We start from the raw sequence: 21,981 nt of genomic DNA, 5'->3' as shown, positions 1-21,981 counted from the left end.
AATATTTCCTATCCTCAGATAATAATTTTGAAGAACGGCGCGATAGCAGCGGCGGGTAATTTCGACACGTTGAGTGCGTCGGGGCTCGACTTCGCGACGTTGCTGGCGCGCGACGAGGAGGAGGAGAAGGAAGAGAAAGCGCCGCCCGACACGCCCGTCAGCAACGACACGGACGAACTCGTACTGCAAGGCAGCTTCCGCAAGAGACAAATGAGCATACATTCTGTAAGTTATTATTCACTTTCGGTTGATACTTGTTGGTTTCTTTTCACCGTTGATGTTCCGTGATTCTAATTAAATTTTATTTTTAGTTACACCTGTTCACTTTGATAATTTGTTAAAACTTCAAAATCGGTTGTTTATCGTTTAAAACTTTGGTGTGACCATCAGTAAGTAATACCATAATTTTTGACCCTGTGTGCGGTGGTATGCAGGTGAGTTCTGTGGACAACCTGACGGCAACGGCACCACCGGAGGGCCCACGGTCGGAGGCGGAGCTTCGGTCGGCGGGCGCGGTGTCGGGGCGCGTGTACGGCGCGTACCTGCGCGCGAGTGGACACCCGCTGCTCGTCGCGCTTATGCTGTTCGTCGCCACACTCGCACAACTCCTTGGCTCCGCATCCGACTGGTGGACCGGCTTCTGGTAAACGCGCTTTTTCATTATTTTTTTTTTTAATGTAAATTTATCTTGATAAAAGTAAATCTCGCGACAGCTTTTATCTTCACATAGTATAAAACAAATATGAATTCAAATTGAAGGTAATATTTTACTTTATAAAGCATTAAAGAAAAGTTTATTTTAAAAAATGCTAATGTTATCTTTATAACTCATTTTTCATTTATTATTTTATCGGCAGGGTGAATTTAGAAGAGGCGCATCCAATAGAAGTGACGCGAACACTAGATGAAGGCAACGTGACGGGCCCGTTTGCGTTCGCGAACAACGTCACGAGCGAGCTCATCGACAACGCTTCCTTCGATAATGTGGGCATCACCAGATACGATTGCATCTATATTTATAGCGGTGAGTTTTATTACACGAACAAACTGGCACTCTCTGCCTTTATTGTGTCGACCCATTTTTATAATTAAATATCACGCTTACAACTTATTGGGAAGGCAAACCAGTTAAATTATTGACCGTAATATTTACTTCCAATACTATCTTCTTATTTATTGTTATACTCTTCTTTCTCTATAAAAAATAGTTACATTTATTTTTATCAATTATGTAAAATATTTTATTAAGTAGGTCTTAAATATATTGACATAAGACAAGACCGTATACCTATAATTTTGAAGTTTAATATTATTTCTATCATGAAATGTAATTTATTGCAGGCATGGTGATCGCACTGGTGGTGATCTCACTGCTGCGCTCCTTCATGTTCTTCTCGATGGCGATGCGCGCGTCGACGCGGCTGCACAATAATATGTTCGCGTCTATCACCCGCGCACCCATGCGCTTCTTCCACGTCAACCCCTCGGGCAGGATCCTCAACAGGTTCTCCAAAGATATGGGCGCCGTTGATGAAGTGCTGCCCTCTGCGCTGCTCGATGTTTTGCAGGTAGGATAAGTTTCCCGTCTTTTTTAAACATAACAGTAATGATTTTTTTTTATTGCGGAAGTGGTTTGATCTTGTGAACGACATAGCAGTACAAATCGGCATCGCGTAATACATATATTTGATAAAGTAGATGGTAAGTTTCTACACTAAGTAAATTACTTTTGCCGAATAATAACTAAAGTGTATGTTTGTCAATTGTAGATTGGCTTATCCCTAATCGGTATTGTGGTGGTGGTGGCGGTGGTGAACTACTGGCTGCTGGTGCCGACGGTGGCGATCGGCGCGGTGTTCTACGGGCTGCGGATCTTCTACCTGTCCTCGTCCAGGAGTATCAAGCGCCTCGAGGGTGTGAGTGAGTTATCTATCACGCCGCACAGGCACCATGTGGTTTTACCCTTACATTTATTATTATTATTTTATTTGTTTTAATAATTAGTTTTAAAAAAATATTTATTGTTTTTTTTTAATCAATATATTCGAAAGAGTTTATCGGCTTTACGGCTTTTTTAAAATGAAGAATTTATTTTTATTACATGTTTTTTTTTTTTATATATTCCATCTTGCCAATAAATGCCCTATCAATGAATGTATAAATTAGCTTTTTGTTTATGACATATGGTTTCGAGACGAGGCACTGATGACCTATAATGAATTTTGATAAGGTTTAATAAGGCAACTTTTTATAAACATAATCAATATTACATTGAGCATTGGTCCGCAGCTCGCAGCCCGGTGTTCTCTCATCTGAACGCGTCGCTGCAGGGCATCACCACCATCCGCGCGTTCGGCGCGCAGGAGGCTCTCATACGGGAGTTCGACAACCACCAGGACCTGCACAGCTCTGCTTGGTAAACACTTACAGCTTAATCTACAGCCAACCCCAAAAATAAACTAACCAATTTGTAAAACATAAATTGTAAGCATGAAAAAAATCAGATTGGCCCTTTTCCGCGATTGTAAATTTTCATTGGAAAATGCTTTTAGTCTAACCCATTTGAATGTCTCAAAATGTTGACACATTCCTGAGTTATCCCTACCTTAACAATATAAAGGATTTTTTTATTAATTTCCTGTTTTATATTTGTTTTATTTTATTTTAATTATATGTCATCCAAATATTAAAAATATATTTGTCATGTCGTAGGTACTTATTCATTGCGAGTTCCCGCGCGTTTGGCTTTTGGTTGGATCTCGTTTGCGTCGTGTACATTGCAGTGGTGACGATGAGCTTCCTCGTTTTTGGCAATGGTAATTATAAATGTCATTAGACACAATAATAGTAATATAAGATCAATATATTAAGCAATATATTTAAAGGTAACTATAACTCCCGCTGAAGTTGAAACCTGTGGCAACAAGAATATTCTATTGGTTATATACAAAAAAATAGTTTTATAGCCAGGAAAATGAAACTTACAACTTTTGTAGTGACAATGTTAACTTTAAAAGAAAAATACAAAATGTCGCCCCACAGCTATTTTTTATTTTTCTGGTGAGGCTATAAATATAAATACTGAAAAGCATTTATATCAGCCTAGATGGTAGTGACTATCCAGAATGATAATGTTTGACAATTCTTATTTAGTATTTTTTTTGATTCTACAGAATTACCATACTACTTTTTTCCCAGTAATTTGATTTTCAGTGTGAAATACCTTTCCATTTCAGCGGAGCATGGGGGTAATGTGGGTCTAGCTATAACGCAAGCCATGGGGCTCACGGGCATGTTCCAATGGGGCATGCGACAGTCCACTGAACTAGAGAATCAGATGACCAGTGTCGAAAGGTAAGGACATACTCACCAATTTCTAAATGTTATGTAAGTCAATCGACATAAACATATTTAGTAATTGTTATGGTTTACAATCAATACTACAGGTGTTCAGTGTTATTTTTAATCAGATGTCGGGTTGTTTTGAATATTATTAGGCATCTTTAAGTAAGTGTTGACTATTTTGTACTACCCACAACCCACATGATACGTCTGAACGATAAAAACAAAATAGCAACGAAAAAAAAAATTACAAAATTTTATTAATGTTCCACTCAATTTATTATTCGTTAGTAACGTTACCATTTAATTTTCTTGAATGTTGTCTTTCAGAATAGAAGAATATTCAAACATAGAATCCGAGCCTCCGCTACAATCTGAAGGCAACAAGAAGCCGCCGCCATCTTGGCCCGAGGCGGGAAAGGTGGAGTTCCAGAACGTGTTTCTGTACTACACACCCGGCGAGCCGCCAGTGTTAAAAGACCTCTCGCTAGTCATACAGCCCAAGGAGAAAGTGGGCATCGTCGGCAGGACCGGCGCTGGCAAGTCGTCGCTCATCAATGCCTTATTTAGGTAACATTTTGTTGCAATTGTTTTAATAATTTCGAAGGTATGCGAAGCCCTACCAATTTCCACTAGGCTAGAGTGGCGAACTGAGATCTAACCCCTTTTTAGCTATAAGGAAACCTGTGCACAGCAGTGGAACATATTATATATTTTTTTAACAGAACCAGAACAAAAATTTAGTCTTTGTGACTTATTTTAATGGGATTAGGAATTTCTCCATGTAACATATTTTTTCTGTTTTTGTGGCGCCGTGGATGTGAAGCGTCTGTTAAACTAGACGCTGTGCGCTCAAGACTACGTTACTCGGAATCTATTTTCATTAACGTACTAACAATATCTCGTAATGTCTCCAGGCTAGCCAAAATCGAGGGCAAGATTATAATTGACGGGCGCGAGACGTCGACAATGGGCCTGCACGAGCTGCGCAGTCAGATCTCCATCATACCACAAGAGCCGGTTCTGTTCTCTGGCACCATGCGACACAACCTCGATCCGTTCGACGAGTACCCGGACCAAGTGCTCTGGAGGGCGTTGGAAGAGGTCATTTACTTTTTTATTGTTTCCTAATAACTTCTTTTTTAGTGACCTAACAGGAATATTTTACGAAAGAACTGATTCAGATATTTAAAATAGGTTTTTGTATTTTTTTTTACCTAACTTTCATTGAATACGGTTTTAATCTGCGAGCATTTATGTTAGTCGGTGAGTGATGCTGACACGTGAGTGTGTATTGCAGGTGGAGCTGAAGGAGGCGATGCTGGAGCTGCCGGCGGGGCTGAACTCGCGCATGTCGGAGGGCGGCGGCAACTTCTCCGTGGGCCAGCGCCAGCTCGTGTGCCTCGCGCGCGCCATCGTGCGCCGCAACCGCCTGCTCGTGCTCGACGAGGCCACCGCCAACGTCGACCCGCAGTACGCACACACACACACTTTATACTTCATATTAGATGTAGTACTATTATCATTCAACCATAATATTTTAGCTTCAAATTCTAAATATGTTCTTCAAAGTAATATTTTAGACAAAGTAGCCTATAAATTATGAAGGTATTAAACTCTAACCCAAAAAAAATCTATATACGGTAGAAGTCGAGAAAAAACTAGTTTTCATAATAATTTTGTTATTGACTACTTACATATTTTGTTTATTACAGAACTGATGCTCTCATTCAAACAACAATTAGAAATAAATTCGCCGATTGCACCGTGCTCACCATCGCCCACCGTCTTCATACGGTTATGGATTCGGATAAGGTAGACAATTTATTAATACCATCACTTTTTGAATATGCTTGGTCAGTCTCGATATGTGATATACTAACAATAGAAAGTTAAGAGTGTCTTTATGTTGGAACTCATACCGAAAAAAATATTGCTTTGTTATCTCTATGTCATGGTGCTTGTGTATAGTGTAAAACTTCGCAGAACAAAAATAATATTTATTGAAAATTGTTTAACTAGTATAATACACAAATTGTGTAAAAAAAACATACAACTCGTCAATGTATAACAGAAGTTTTCCACAAATCTCTGTCCAGGTGTTGGTGATGGACGCGGGACAAATGGTGGAGTTCGACCATCCGCACAACCTGCTGCAAAAGGAGAGCGGCGTGCTCCGAGGCATGGTGGAGCAGACGGGACGCTCCATGGCCGACACGCTCACCAGGGTCGCGCAACAGGCACGTACCAATATTAATTCATTTAGAAATGTTCAATTTGTATTACCTTTAAACAATGAATTTTAAAAAAGTATTAAAATCTGTGCACAAATGTTGAGTAATTCATCAATAAAAACTGCAATCACACTCTGTCCCTTCTGCTTAAACTGTGGCTTCAATTACAGTAATTACATGTCCATTATCTTCACACTTGTCATATTACCAAATAGTATGATATTATGTAAATTCTCATAAGTGAATTATATTTCAGGCGTACGAGAAAAAGCAATCTGAGAGCACGGGGACGTCCGATTGATATAAATGGATTTAAGATTAATTTGTAATTATAATGAAGTTATTGTTCCTATTGTTGTGTGTACAATGGGTCTGGGATATTTAGATCATCTGCAGTATACTAATGATATACGTATAGACATCACGATTACGGCGCTTTTGCCTGTTAAGTGATCTTGGGTATTGACTATTTAATCTCCGTCTGTTCAAAGTGCTGTAATGAGTTAATGTGCTATTTGATATTTCTAATATCCCACTGTATACCGAACAGCGATACCAACGGGCATATTAATGTCTGTCGCGTCCCTAGAACACTCCTCGTATTCTGAACTATTTCCTATTTTCTAGCAATAGTTGCGTTAAAATAAACCTTGAAGAAAAATAGTGAAATTTAAAAGCCACCAGAGGCTAACAATTCGAGTCCATTATGTAAAGCATCATTAACAAATTCCAGCACTAGACAATAGCCATACTATATTAAAAACAAGATTATTCTTTATGGATTATCTGTTTTAATGTAAATAATGATGATCTGATTTAGTTATTCGTTTTGGACGTTAGGATTTACAAACAAACTATGATATCTAAGTTTGCAGCTATTGCGTGGTTTAAAAACGATTTGTGATATTTTTACTAATTTATTTTTACAGTCGCCGTACCCAATTTTTATTTTTGAAATATATACATGTATAATTTATAATTGTCGAAGGGCGATGTCACAAAATAAATGTATTAGTTATTTTTGTATTTAAGTAGGTTATAGTTGTGAATGTATCCCATGTGAGATGATAAGTGAGATCTTCATTAGACTCGTAAATTGTTGAAGTGACTTAAATTTAACATTATCTCTGATTACGAAACCAAATGATACTCGAATTTATAATGTACTTATAAATTTTTAACAATCATAGGTGTAGGGCCGTCTACAAACTGGTGATATACACTCAATTTTCCTTTTACTGCAATTAATTTATATATATATTTTTTATTAAATTTTATTATGTGTAACGTCGAAATATGGCTGGATACGCATATACACGACGGTCAATTTCATACGATTTTTAAAGTTTGTTAATTAATTAAGCCGTTAATTTTAAATTGAAGCTGGTAAAACAGACATTTTTCGGCTCAAGTACTTTACAGACGGCCCTATCATTACTAACATTACGTGAGAGGTCCAAGCGTAGTGTTTTATATATACTTGTACAAGGTGCTAGTTTACAGTACTTAATTCTTAGACAATTTAATGTTGATTGTATACAATGTTGTCTATTTAGTATAGTTACCATAATTCTAAATCATATCTGAGTGGCATAGTTACTTTGCACTGTGAGTGCATGCATTGATCGTTTGTTTTTTGTGGTACTTTTATTCAGTGATGTGTGTTTATTTTAATGTGTGCGTATTGATTTGCTGATTATAATCTAAATGAATGATGCTGTAGACATCGAATTGTGAATCTGATTTATTGCAAAAGAAATAAATGATTTCAATTGCATGATATATTTTAATTTTAATTGTTTCTCCCAAATCGTATTTATTTGTGTGTTTTAATTGCACCCTTGTTAGTAATAATTTCTTGCAGTTTGCTTGGCATTTTATGTGTTGGAGGGTTTAGTTTTTGGATGTTAGAAATTCGTTTATTCTTAAAGTATTAAATAAATAAGGCAGTGATTTAAAGTAAGTAATTTATTCCTTTTCACAATCATTTTAAATGAACTTAAAAGAATCAATAAACCGCGGAATGTAACGAGTAATAATGCTACAAAAAGTTCAAATTACTAACTACTCACATATTAAACTAAACTTAACGCTGACAACAGCTGCAAACATACATTTTGATTCATAATATATGTACATCAACACTAAAACAACATTCTAAGTTTAGTATTAAAAGGTAAAAAAAATAAGTTTTCGAAGAGGCAGCAGTGCGCCAACGATTTAAACAGTGCCCATTCGCGCATATGTTTTGGTAAATAATGTTTGTACAGTCGCCGGCGCACTGGTGCGTTCTCGTAACAATATCCACTCTTCAATTATCACAGAACCCTGAATCGTCTCGCTTCCTAGCACCCTCCCCCCTACACCCAGACACATCCATTGAGATAAATATTTAATATACATTAATGCTAAATGCCATACAATATCGGACCACAAACATTTCCGAAGCGCACGACAGGAAACCATAAAAAAACTTACATCGAGTGACATTTCGCTCTTCGCGAACGCATAATACTTTAAGTAGAAGAAGTAAACAAGAAACAAGACTGCTTAAGATAAATAAATACCAATACAACCATAATACTACCATCTTATTATGTAAATTGTCATGATAAAGAATTTCCCTTTGGCACAAAGAGAAATTAATAGTTACATTAACATTTAAGTAGTAGGAAAGTGAAAAAAAGATACTGAGATCTTTGAAAACTGTATAAGAAAATTCGAAATGCTAGAATATCATAATGTGATATTTGCTTTTAACGCTAAACTATATCTACTCACAGTCTTTATACAAACAGGCCGCACTCGCGCGTCCCGGCGTCCCGGCGCATCCCGGCGCGTCCCGGCGCGAGTCCCTCCGCGGTCCACAATACTGGCGCGTCAGTGTCTAACACTTCATTATCACTAGTTCTATACACATTGGGGCTGCCCACATCTCGCACGTGAGTTCTGTCACTCGGCGTCGCACCGCAGCGTCTGTTTACACGAGCGCCGTCAAACTTCCCGAACGGGAATTTTTGTTGTCGTCCACTTCATTCGGATTTGGTTTGGCCTGAAATGGTAATGAAGTATTTTAATCGTCTGTGGTTAGTCAATTTCTTGGTATAGTTAATCGGACGAAGCGCAAGTTCTTTATAAAACCAACAATGTTTTATGTAAATTTTCCTCGATCCGTTTCTATTTCGAAATAATACGTATTGAGCAGAGCCATTTCAGACTTATAAACAACCGTCATAGCGGTTAAGGGGCTTTCACACTGCAGCTGTAATGTCAAATAAACAACATTTTTACAATCATTGAATAAAATAGTAGGTTGTTGTTTGATAATAACCGCAATGTCCCCAACAAAAGCAGAATCATCAAGATTTGGACTAAAATGTACTGCATAATGTATACATACGATATGGCGATGGGCTCGCCCCCTATCACATCATGGGACGGAACATACTTGGCGAAAAGTGGGTGCCCTAGTTGCGCCTCTGCATACCCCTTCGGGGATAAAATGCGTGATGTTATGTATGTATGTTAATGTATACATGACACTCGTATTGGACTAGACAATGTAGTCAGTCCCAAATTAATGTATACACTGAAAGAAGAATGTTTGACATTGATATCTTTGCAATACATGCAATCACCCTACGTTGCAGTAAACAATATACTATGACTGACTCCGTGGTGGTGCGCGTGTGCGACGGGCGGGGGCGGCGGCGGCGGCGGCGGGAGCGGGAGCGCGAGGCGCAGCGCGGTCCAGAAGGCGCGCTCGTGCACGTGGCGCCAGGCCACGAGGCGCGTGCCGCGGAGGGTGCGCACGAGCGTCGAGCCGCCCTCCTTCGCCTCGCGCTTCAGTTTCGGCAGATCCTGCGATACGTCATTCCAATCGTTTATTTTTATAATACTGTTTAAAATTATCTATAATTATAATAATAAGCTACGCGCACCATGCTTTAGATAATTTCTTATACATCTCAAGTCGTGGAAAAAGAAATAGAGTACAAAAGTTTTAAATCATATTCTGATCTCATGTGGAGCTGTCAACATAATTAAAATAGACATGAACCTACTGTAAATGAAACTTTAAATAATAAAATAAAACTAGTTATTTTTAATTAACAAAACAAACACTAGGTCTGCATAATTAATTAACTCGGGCAGAATAAAAACAGTAACAAGGATATATCTTTACTCATCGTGTACACAAAAAATTTAGCTTAATTGGCTTTTTATCGCCACCGCGTGTTATTCCCGTGGCGTGGGAAGATCCAATGCACGACCCTTTTCTGACCTGCCTGACTAACGGAGGGGTCAAGCTTCAGTGCCAACGCATCTCAAATATTATGTTATCTATACTTAAAAAATGTTGCAATTAGTTACTTGTATGTAATGAAACTATTTTAGATTAACCACAGATGGTTTAAGCTAGTATAGTTGTTTTACACGATTCGAGGCAAAAAATTAGACACGTTTCTTGCGGTTACAACTATTCCAGAGCGCAAGTGACGCATGAAAAATTAATAAACTCTTCCAGTTTTCATTTTTCTTCAACGATCGGCAACTCATCGACGACATTTATCGTTACGCCGACGTGTATGGCAGATGTAGAGTGTAATGAGTGGTGTAGCGGAGTGCTTGCCTGCAGCAGTACGACGACGGGCGGCAGCGGCAGCGACCGCAGCTGTCGCAGCGCCGTGAGCAGCTGCTGCGGCGAGTACTGCGCCGGCGACAGCACCGCCACCAGCGACCGGCACCGCGACGCCTCGCCCAGCAGCTCGCTGTACCCTGCGCACGCAATACAATAATTAAACACATTTTATCACAATATAAAATAACAAGCTAGATGATCACAAAAGAATCATGTCCGCGTTTAAATCATCGGATGAATGGCAATCTAATTGTTCAATGTGCACACAAAAAGCAATACATTCAAATGTTACTTGAAATCAATTGAACGGTACTGAAGCACCGAGACGTGTCAGTTTTGGACGTCTAAGTGGCAGCAACAGGAAGGCTAGTTACATGTGTCGGGCTGCGTGGCGAGCGGCACGGAGTGCACGCGGTACTTGTACTTGAGCGCGAGCGTGGGCAGCAGCGCGCCGCGCACCAGCTCGCCGTCCACCGCCGTCCAGCACACCAGCACGTCGAACTCCTTCTCTAGAACTGCAACGACACCCAGCGACCGCATTACCACTGCTGACTATAATGACCACATCCACGTGCCGGACAAACGGACTAACGGCTATTATACAGCTGGGCCCTTATTCTGTATGGTAGTGTAAACGCGTAACGCGGCCGTGTCATGTTATCTTCGAGAAATGTGCGTGGAATGGTATTCTGTAAGCCAAATTTCTATAGTCCTAAACATGATACGTTGTGTTACGTGCTTGTTACGCACTGTCGAAATAACGTGCAGGATAGAGAATAAGGCCCCTGGTAACATTTTGAACCTTATTCACAATAACAAAACTATAATGCCATAGTAATGAGTCGTGTCTCTCACTATTCCTTCCATTCCACTAACTTCTGACCTTGCCTCGTAAATTCTATATCGTAGAACGGTTAATCGTGCTTAGTTTTTACAACAAAAAACACTTAGTACAGAAATAAATGATTTTAAAGAGAATTGAAGAAAAATATGTATTCAATAAGGTGCATCTAACATCGTTTATGTTTTTATATGCATTGTGTACGTGTGCTCAGGTATTGGCATTCGCTACACCTGTACGCTGCTGTCCATTGCATCGATGACGATAAAAACGTAGTTACGCAGGGCCCATAATATGTAAAAGCATTAGTCGTATTAATATACTGTATTTGTGTGCGTAGAAACAAAATAACATAATATATATTATTCTAAAGAATCAGTCACGCCTAATTTCTAAAGTTGTTTGTTGTGAAATTAGGATATGTTTGATATGAAAATAAACCCCATTAATAAGTTAATTTAGTAGTAAGTATCTAAAATAAGAATCCACATTTTAGCCAAGTATGTCTAATAAAGCAATAATGAGAAGATAAAGTACGCGTTTTCTTTGATTTTGATTGAAAGATCAGACTTGCAATAATCTATGTGTATATACAGTTAGACACAAAAACAGGTAAACAAATACACAATTTAAAACCAGTTCTACACATTATATTCCATCGAAATATTCATTTTATCCCAATCTAAAATAAAGTCAACCCCTTGAAGATTATTTTAGTGAAGAAAAACGTTTTTTGGTAGGGACTAGGGAGACAAAGGTTTAAAGGTGATTTGGAATTTTGATTTTGTTCAGCTACTTGTGTGCCAGACTGCACTTATATGTTATGGTAGTATAAATGATGAATACACTGAACATGCATCAAACACCGGGCTCAATTGAAATATATTCGATAAAGTACTAAAGGATAGATGGTAAACACAAAGGAGTCTCACTTCTAGCTCGTTGCGCGTTGGTGTGTGCGCGGGCGCGCGCGTGGCGAGCGGCGAGCAGCAGGCGCGGCGTGCAGCGGCGGTGCAGCGCGGCCGCCGACAGCAGCAGCAGCGCGCCGCCCGCCGCGCCCAGCGCCAGCGCGCGCCACGGCACCGCCGCGCCGCCGCACCACGCGCCCGGGCCCGTCTGCGCGCCGTCTGCACCGATTACTATATGTCAATTTGGTACCCCGATTCTTAAGGTTTACTATTCACACAACTTATTTAATTATGGACAATAAGTATCCTGTTCCATCCTCTTTCCCTCGTTATCTATTTTACCGATATGTCATCCACCTATAATAACATTTAATAGGTAGGCAAATGAAAATTTAACAAAATTTTTATTTCCTTATTAGTGTTTTACTTCAAAAACAATAACACTATTCTAATGGTAATTATTATTAGTACCTAAACTAAGATACAAAACAATATTTCTGGCCTGGCAATAAACGACATATAGAATATATACCCACATGTAATAAGTAAAAACAAAAATACTCAATTTTATTGCCTTGATATTATTTCACTTTAAAGTTCATAAATCCAATTATATATACGAATAAGTAACAGTTAACGAGTTTACCAATTAAACATGACCTTATCATATTTACGAAATTTCCCACAAGAACACAACGGATAATGAATAAACCGTTCAACATCAAAACATGAGGTATTTTTAATATACCGAATAATTAATAATTGATTGATTTGATGAAGAGATTAAGTTCAATCGATTATTTCTTGTTTTAAATAGACAAAACAAAAAAAAATAACACACCTACTTCATGCCGCAAGATCGATTACAGCGAAACTAGTTAGAGGTGACTCAACAACCGAGAAGTTGGTCTCTATCCGCACATTCATACTTTTATCATTTCGTATAACAACAAAGCTATCGTAATCCTACAAGAATTTTGATTAACCTTGTATATACTGCGTGGTGACGTAACCGTTCTCCTTTTTATTGTATTTCACCACAATTAACGACTAATATTATATGATTGATGGTCACGACAAGATATTGGGTTTGATCAATTTAATCAACTCAAGACATCCTAATTACTTATACTGAATTATACCAAACGATGGGTTATAAAAGTAAATTGCTTGTAACTAAGCAGTATAAAAAGCAAAATTGATATGAAGCGTGTAAATTTAAAAATTACGTGAAATATGACGTATGTAATCTCACATCTGTAGTGTACGGTGACGTAGCTGCGCGAGACGACGTCGTTGCTGTGCACCAGACACACGTACGTGCCGTAGTCCTGCGCCGACACGTGCGCCACCTGCAGATACGAGCCGATGATGTCCGCCACGTCCTCCCTGCGCACACAATACACAATATATGCCTAATACTTCCCTGTACGTATTCAGTTTCTGTTGATTGCGTTAGTAACACAAACGAAAAATGTCAGTTTACTGTCGAGTTTTGTGTGGTGAGCGATGTTGTTCAAGGTCCAAACACCCTTTACAAATTCGTATTCTCTTCCTTAAAGACATCCCAATTATTTGGAATCGAGGAATTAACCTATCATCAGTTGACGTATCATATATATCTAAACCTCTGAAACATTTTTGTCACCCATTTGCTACTCTGCTTATGCAATGAATTAATTTTCTTGAATTTTATAATTTTCAGCCCACATCCATTAAATGGTGTTACATCACAAATTTTTAAGATATCTAGCGGTATTTATATTTAAATAAATTATATTTTTCTATTTCCTTCACTATAGATAATCCACCAAAGATCAAGTTCTTAGGTTTCCATGAATATGATACCATTGTACTGGAATTACATTCTATCATCGGTTCTAATAAATTATACTCGGAAATTACCGCATGATCGGTGAAAATTAAATACTGAGCATGGTAGATAGAGAATTCTAATGGAGGACAGGACTATGTAGAATATAGGCGTGTGTAGTATAATATACATAATACTGGTATAAAGAAATAAATCAGTTTAACACCTGAGTAATGTTGCGTAATGACGCGCGTGGCCCAAGCTTACCTGGCAACTCCGCACACTGATGTGCCATCTCGCTTTAAGCATTCGTTTTACTTGCTGCGCATCAAATAATACTTAGTGATTACGAGGCTCTACGAATACATATTGTATAACCAGGAAAGCAATCTTACCGTGACGTCTTAATTTCAGTCTGTGTGCGCGGTAGGTCTCCTTCAGTACCATTGGACCACACCTTTCTCCATCGTAGATCACTATGCGCGTCCGCCAAATACGATCGACCTATAAAAAAGTTTAATGAGGGGAATCGATAATATAAACCGCAATATAAGTTTTCACCTTCATCCCCAATTGGGTGGGCAAAGGTGGACTAGTGCACTCGTGGTTCTTTCGCTTAGCTTTTTTCCGCCCTATGATGTGACGGGGAACCTCATTGGCTAGCAAACTATGGTGCCAGCAGACACTGAGGCGGTCGGACAACTAGTTATAATATTTAACAAACGTCGAGTTATAGAACACGAAGAGGATATATATATGATGACGTCAATCACTTAATTGACAATGACGATTGATGACAAATATGGGTATTAGAGGAGAGATACAGTTGACCACAATTAAAATTTTACAATCATTTTACCAATAAAAATGACCATAAAATATTATTATGATTTTAATAACTTAAAAATCGGCAATATTCAAATTAGAAATGGCACTGATCAGTCTTCAGTTACTAATCGGATGTTCACTAGCCGGTTCGTCTTCCGAAACACGGCTCATACGCAGGAAACGGAATGACTGCTATTCACGATAAAAACGTCTCTATTTGTCGTGTGACACTGTATTTACAATACAGAATGTTCCAGATATGTGGCTCAACTTTAAACCAAATATTTCACACTATGACATTATTGTTGCTTACTTTGTATAATACGTCAGAGAAATTACGGCGGCCGATTATACATTGGTGAACATTTTATAATAGGCAAGACTACGTTATCTCTACGGAAAACTATGCGGTGATCACCTGCCACTAAACAGGGAATTAACCCTATATCTATACTATAAATTCTATTATAAATAGTGCAAACTAAGACTATCGTAGAGACCGCCTAGAGGCCGCGCCCCGAATTTGCCGCCCGAACTGCACCACGGGCGGTTTTGAGTCAGCAGCAACGAGCGAGCGAGACAGATATACGGGGGAATAGGAAGGATACCTGACATGGAGCGGTGCGGATAGCGCCTATTGCCACGTCAAATAATGTGGTAAATTAAGCTCTAGAAAAGAATGTACACATGTGCTGAATTGAAAGAAAAATATGGAACGAAGGGATAGTTTTCCTTTAGTTTTTAAGATGCTCCACGATGCACGATAACTGCGGAGATGCCAAGTAATTTGTCTAAATCACTCATTATGACAAGGAGCATCCTTTGAGTAACAGGCTCACATAAATACTAAGCATGTAAGCAGCACACTTACCGATGAGCGCTTCGCAGTACAGGCGCAAGTCACCCCCCTCCTCCACCCACTGATCTTTTGAAATGAACATTGTTCTCGGAGCGTCAGTCGGTTTTTCTGTGAATCGAATTGTTAGCAATACATTTTTCTCTGAATGAAACCAATAAAGTTGAAACGTTCCTAACTATGTACATCATGTATAGCATGAAGGGAGTCGTCTATAAGAAATCGATAGGTAATTGACTATAGTAATGTAAATGAAGTATTGGAATAACATGGTTATAGCGGTGTCGTTAAATTTACTCATGATTTACATTATATACAGTTTGGATAGTAAAGTCTTGGCAATTAAAATATTATTTGATTTCATTATTGAACAATTTTGATTTTTGTACTAATAATACGTGTTTTTTTTTCATGATACTGTCTCACCGGCGTTTCCGACAAAAGATCTATCGCATATATTTAAAATTATTAATATAAAAGGTATAAGTTTTAATTAAAAATCTGGGTTTATGATAATTTATTTCTTCTTGCTTGAATTTTGGTACTCCGATATATTAGAAGTGGTTGAAGTAAGGGAAACAACTACACATTATGCCAAAGAATTCTATAAGTACATGTGAAATACAAGCAGATAATTATATAATAAGAATAATAAACATGATTTGTAATTTCCGCAAACAAACACAAAATTGGATACACGCGTCATCAATACCCAACATTTAAGTAGAAAAGCGATTAAGAAACTATCGTGATACTGACTGATATTGTATTGATTGGTGAAATGATTACATTGACTTAATAAATACGATGTAGTCCATATAATATCACGTCAACTAATGATGGACGTAGTGTCCTCGGACGGTCGCCGCAGTTTTGTCGGCCTATCTCACTGGATGTGCACATCACAGAACCCAGTCGCAGTCAATACAAGCTATTATGGTGTTTTTTTTTGTAACTACCGTCCTTATGGATATAAACAAGGTACACAATAAACACAATCGCCAAACTTAAGGAATACACTTATAATGTTTTTGTTTTTTATTTTATAGCGGGAAAATGAGCAAATGTGGGATTCTAACTCCAAAGTTCTGTGCAAAGTAAATAACGCAACGTCAAATCATGTTTTATTTTAACAAGTTATTCTATTTGGTTTTGTATTGAATTGCCGCGGGCGAAAATATCATAATGTTCATTCTTGTATAATTACATGATATCATATCTACAAGCGGCTATCCATAAACAATGAAAATTCACTTGCAATGCATGAAAAATGATTGAAACACTTGCACTCGTGTATATCAAATACAATAATATATCTTTATCGAAGATGTTAAATCGTATTTCAATATGAAATATTGTTGAAGCGACCTACATTTATAATAAACTTATTTCAATGAAATGTAAAGGTCGGATACTATTTTTGAAATGCTATAATTTGTGGTTCTTGTAAATTGGATCAACTGTTGTTGCCTGGCTATTATACACATAATAAAGTAGAATGGTTCTTAGCTGTACAAAAATTAATTGTTAAATTACGTTACGCAACAATGTAGGAATTCATGCTGAAATATACATTACCGAATGAATTATATATTAAAATGATTGTATTGATTGACCATACATTCTTGTAACACAGAGAAATATGAAGAAAAACTGTCATAAGAAAATATATCTACCTAATACAATCTTTGATATAAAAGAGAAATGTGATTTATTCTTATTGGCTTGATTACATTGTAAGTACTTTGATCTGATTCACGTTGCTGAAGGTTCTGTTTGCCTTGGGTCCGCTGGGTCGGTGAATAGATTTGATTGTGGTTATCATTCATTGTAATACTTTTTCCTTATCATTAAGAACTGGTAATGTAATATAAGCTCTAGTCACTGTGGAGTCGTCACTATATTTAACTTTATTCTATATATTAGTCGGTCGATATACCAGGGTTCAATAGTATTATTACAGCTACATTATATTCAAATGTTGAAAGTAAGGTAGCTCAAATGATGTCTTAAATTTTACAAACAAGACATTTGAATGATTAAGATTGATTTGTTATTAAAACTGATGTACGTAACCCACCGAGTATATCGAGCCGCACGGTGTGCGTCTCTACGTGGGTCTCGTTGCTGAGGCGACAGGTGTAATTGCCGGAGTCCGCGCGCGCCGCCCGCCGCGTGTACAGCGTTTGGTTGGCCGCCTCCGGGTACAGGATCAGGTTCGAAACTCCTGCGGACCACGGGTACGCCACCCCGTCTTTGAACCTGCAAATCACAACACCATCAGTATCGATCGCAACAGACCAACTACAACATGTGTAATTAAAAATTAAGTGTTGTGAATCAGGAGACATTAAGAAATTGATACATTATGCTGCAAAATTATAATAGAAAATATTGCAGCACTAGCGAAACGACTTTAGGACAAATACTGGAATAAAGATATATTGTATTTGCATCGCACAGATATGTTATGCATGTTTGCAGAACGGTTTATTGTCATTACACGGTGAGATCAACTTCCATACGCGTCTATGCACAGGAAATAATTCACTGTACCGAGTAATGTAGCGTCACTCCGGCACGGCTCAGGGTGGTGGCGTAATGTATCTGCCGATGACAGCCGCGCGGCGGCCGGCGCGCTTCCACGAACCGTTGGATTGCACTCGTGAGGAAATCACCGGTGTCCGCGAGTCGCGACTCCGAGCCCGAGCCCCGAGGTCAAAGCTGTTCCCCACCACCCCCGCACCGCGCCGCACAGCCGCAGGGCGAGTGCAATGATAAATTATCGGCGTAATGTATCTGTTAGTACCGAACGATGAAAGAGTTCATCTCAAATATTTAGATTTTCACAATTCGGGTTAAGCCAAATTCAAACAGCTGTAATTCGTTCAGCGAATCGAGCTTGTGCAAACAAAGCGTCGCGCAAGGCTGATTCCCGCGAACAGTAAAATTTTGCGGGAGCCATTTTTGAATCGTTTAAAAGGAAAACAAACATTTGCTAGATGTTTGATCGCAACGCGCGCTATGCCGCACTAGAATTATTTCACAGAAACGGCAATACGTGCTCTGCTAAAGTGAGTAAGTAACGAATATGACAAGTCTAAAACTTAGACGAGGTTTCATAGAATGATGTCTGATATGCGAACCTGTGCTCTTCGTACTATTAATAATCTATGATATTGATTGGGAGCGAGAGGAAACTCGTTATACGCATGAATAGTATACCGTGGATAATATGAACAGTGTACACTACAGTGGCACAAGTGTGTAGCGCGTGGGCGGGAGGTACATTATTATTATAACACCTATTATTTGCGCTAGTCTCGTGTCCATTTCCGAGAAAACATCGAGCGCGCCATGTTAATGGTGTTCATTACACTTTCCAGTGTCACTGGGAGATCGTTGCAAATGTTTATAACAATTTCCGCGGTACTAATATATTGCTCACTCGTGTCCATATCGGCTGTTTAATTATAATCGCAAGCTTACTCATGTGACTTACTAGTAGTTATACAAACTCTCCAATAAAAATATAACATACTTTGTTATTGATGAACAAATAAGTTAAAACGCAAAACTGCGAAACTCTTGTCAAATATGTATTATAAGGAGCTATTTTGGAACTATGGACTATAATTTATTTTCTATTTAAGTGACTGTATATTTAGTTTTTGGATACAACTATGTGGGTAATAAATAGTCATCACTACCCTTGTACAATATGTACGCCAATCGGTATTGTGTATTGTAAAGGACCTGCACTGCGCCCGTCATGATTGATATAATGTTTCGTTGGAAATATGAATGTTGGAAACGTAAATAGAATAATTAGGACATAATATGAGTGTCGTGTGTAGCTGGCCACGCCATTCCCTGTACTAGTTACAGACATTTGTCTCATACGACATTCACTACACTGTAGCTTGAGAAACAGAGTCTATACATCACACCTGTCAATTTATTTCAAATGTCTATTTCGCAAGAATTTGTCTCGTAATTCCTATGACTTCAATGGTAAAGCGTGCATGCTGCTGCTGCCCAGAAAGACATTCGCATAACGTTGACTCATAATGATTTCGCGAATATTTGTCTGGTGTTCAAACTAGCGCACACTAATAGTAACAATATTCAGAAACAAATACAAGTTCAGTAACAACGAGCCAGTTCATTGTTCGAACGAGTCGACCAACACCCCGAAAACCAACTCTCGCATGCGAGAGACCTACATGTATATTTTGAAATACAAAAGTTAGTTAGAGCGAGTGGGGTTATGTTTAGTGGAGGTTGTCTACAAACTGTTTCTAAACACCATGAATTAAGCATAATTTTGTCGGTCATATCTCGTATACTATTCCACTCTAGTAAGCAGTTATTTAAAAAACAAATCAATTTGATTACTAATTCTATACTGCCGTGCAACTCAACAAAATTGACATCGTCTTATGGAAGACTGATATTATATTACGAAAACGAAACGAAGAGCAAGTCTTGAAAATGTTTTTATATGACATCTTACCGATAGAGAGAGCGAAAAATTTATTTCTTCAAAGAAAATTTTTTAAAAATATTAATTCATACTTTTACTGTACAGATAGATGCACGAACGGACCGCGGACGACGAAACAATAAGAATGTCACGCTCTGCTACAAAAACCAAAAATCGGTCCTTTACTATTAAGTCCGAGCATTCAGCTCTGATATATATATGTTGGGAGTCTAAACAAATTATTCATATAGAACCTGAAGTCCCTAAAAACAACCACTAGCGCGAATATTTAACAAGAATTCTAATAAATATCTAACCGCGGAGGGCAAGCGTATGCTGTTAATATATGTAAGTAGAATGTATTATTATAGACGAATAACAGAGATATCCGGAGAACACCCAGTTTTCGTAATGCATTCATTAGATGGTCGACGTGCATGATGTATGTTTTTATCATATCTGACGATACACGAACGTCGGTTCCCATCGCTGAGATCGTCCACACCTTACTCTTACACTCATTTTTCTTTGATATGATACGCAATAAAGTTTTCGGTTCTGTTTGTTATTGTATTTTTAGCATCAATTGTTCCAATATTGTGACCCAAATTGTTTATGATACAAATCGGAACATTTTGCAATATATAATATTTTTTGATAAATGCACACATCACGCCTTTATCCCCGAAGAGGTTAGCATAATTCACGAGTCTGAGGAACCAATTTTCGCCTTACGTGTCCCGTCTCACAATATGATAAGGTGCTAGCCTGTATTGGGCATATGACTTTGCTTGACCTGGGGTTAGAACCTAGGACCTCAGACCGATGGTAGACCCCATCTTCATATATTTATTCATCAGTAGTTAAATTATGGTCTAACATCTAAAAGTAGAATTTCCGGTTTATAATTCATATATCTACTACATTCGTAATTCGCCGCACGTAACGACATCCGATGTGGACAAACATACATATTGAAAACTTAATAACATCCAGCTGACCTCTACAATAGATACTGGAATCGGCTAAGTAAAATATTATTATACACTAGCTTTTGCCCGCGGCTCCGCCCACGTGAGAAAGGTTTTCCAGGATAAAGTTTTCCGTTATAAAAGTCACGCTATACATTTTCTCGCGATAGATACTTTATCCGTTTATTGAGCGCACGCAACGGGAGCTCTCAAGAGGACTAAATTTTCCCCGTTTTGGAACATTTTTTATTGATACTCCGCTGCTATTGGCCATACCGTGATGTTATACACCCTATAGCCTACCCCTATAAATGCGCTTTCCAACACTGAAATCATTTTTCAATTTGAACCTATAATTCCTGACATTAGTTATATAATAGTATAGATTATAAAGGTAACGCGGTTAAGAGAAGTCAGAAACAAAATCGACCATGTACCTCCATTTCCATCGATTCAACCCCCATGCACATTGCGCGATGTTAACTGATTAAAAGATAGGGTGATTGTATAATTTATTGTAAGTTGCCCTTAATACTAATATTTATTACACCAGTTAAACTTATTGTCTGCTGTGGTACTTTCTATCACTATCTATTTCTATTCTATTCTATCTTTCAAATAAGTTTATTTATTAAGACTTGTCCACTACTGTGTGCTCTAATGCTTTGTGAAATAAAATGTATGTCCGAGCACTTTTGAGCCTCATAATAATATTTTTCTTCGAACGATTTTTTATTTGTCCTAGTTAAACAAAAAAAAGTCTATTCATGTATCTAGTATGATGCAGCACGCAACGCCGCACAAGCGCGTAAATATTTTACTTCGTAGTGTCCGTTCTAGTACGCAAGTACAATCTGGTGTATACTGTACGGCCTACATACAACTCGTATCGCGGGACGCTATTTGTTGCACGAACAGAAACATATTTCTTGTACGATTTGCACTGTTGTCATTTGTTATAAAACGATATATTCCGATACGCAATTACGTTTGGTAACAATAATCCGAAACATTTCAAACAAAACACCGACCAACGACCGTAATAGTCGCCGTACGACAT

General features: G+C 38.2%; 2 protein-coding genes across 6 annotated transcripts in view; one reads left to right on the top strand and one right to left on the bottom strand.

The window, feature by feature from the left end:
- The window catches only part of LOC115450434 (multidrug resistance-associated protein 4), a 36,229-nt gene extending 28,871 nt beyond the window's left edge, over nt 1-7,358 (top strand). For all 4 annotated transcript variants that reach the window (XM_037444912.1, XM_037444913.1, XM_037444911.1 and 1 more), the window contains 14 exons: nt 19-225; nt 435-643; nt 858-1,024; nt 1,342-1,568; nt 1,770-1,920; nt 2,290-2,416; nt 2,713-2,816; nt 3,237-3,354; nt 3,673-3,912; nt 4,260-4,446; nt 4,643-4,815; nt 5,058-5,157; nt 5,442-5,582; nt 5,833-7,358. In XM_037444912.1, coding sequence (XP_037300809.1) covers nt 19-225; nt 435-643; nt 858-1,024; nt 1,342-1,568; nt 1,770-1,920; nt 2,290-2,416; nt 2,713-2,816; nt 3,237-3,354; nt 3,673-3,912; nt 4,260-4,446; nt 4,643-4,815; nt 5,058-5,157; nt 5,442-5,582; nt 5,833-5,877 — 2,196 coding nt within the window. In that variant the 3' untranslated portion in view covers nt 5,878-7,358. The remainder of the gene's footprint in view (nt 1-18; nt 226-434; nt 644-857; nt 1,025-1,341; nt 1,569-1,769; nt 1,921-2,289; nt 2,417-2,712; nt 2,817-3,236; nt 3,355-3,672; nt 3,913-4,259; nt 4,447-4,642; nt 4,816-5,057; nt 5,158-5,441; nt 5,583-5,832) is intronic.
- A 171-nt stretch (nt 7,359-7,529) lies between these two features.
- Nucleotides 7,530-21,981, bottom strand: part of LOC115450431 — a 50,445-nt gene continuing 35,993 nt past the window's right edge. Inside the window, exons 3-11 of one of the 2 annotated variants that reach the window (XM_037444915.1) lie at nt 17,545-17,726; nt 15,480-15,575; nt 14,176-14,284; nt 13,223-13,356; nt 11,992-12,198; nt 10,593-10,733; nt 10,210-10,355; nt 9,249-9,437; nt 7,530-8,628 (exon numbers count right to left, since the gene is read on the bottom strand). In XM_037444915.1, coding sequence (XP_037300812.1) covers nt 8,557-8,628; nt 9,249-9,437; nt 10,210-10,355; nt 10,593-10,733; nt 11,992-12,198; nt 13,223-13,356; nt 14,176-14,284; nt 15,480-15,575; nt 17,545-17,726 — 1,276 coding nt within the window. In that variant the 3' untranslated portion in view covers nt 7,530-8,556. The remainder of the gene's footprint in view (nt 8,629-9,248; nt 9,438-10,209; nt 10,356-10,592; nt 10,734-11,991; nt 12,199-13,222; nt 13,357-14,175; nt 14,285-15,479; nt 15,576-17,544; nt 17,727-21,981) is intronic. The other variant, XM_037444916.1, reaches the window with a different exon arrangement.

The sequence above is a fragment of the Manduca sexta genome, chromosome 28 (genome assembly GCF_014839805.1).
Source record: "Manduca sexta isolate Smith_Timp_Sample1 chromosome 28, JHU_Msex_v1.0, whole genome shotgun sequence".
Taxonomy (NCBI): domain Eukaryota; kingdom Metazoa; phylum Arthropoda; class Insecta; order Lepidoptera; family Sphingidae; genus Manduca; species Manduca sexta.
The sequence above is the reverse complement of the archived record's forward strand: the minus strand, read 5'-3'. Positions and strand labels throughout refer to the sequence as shown.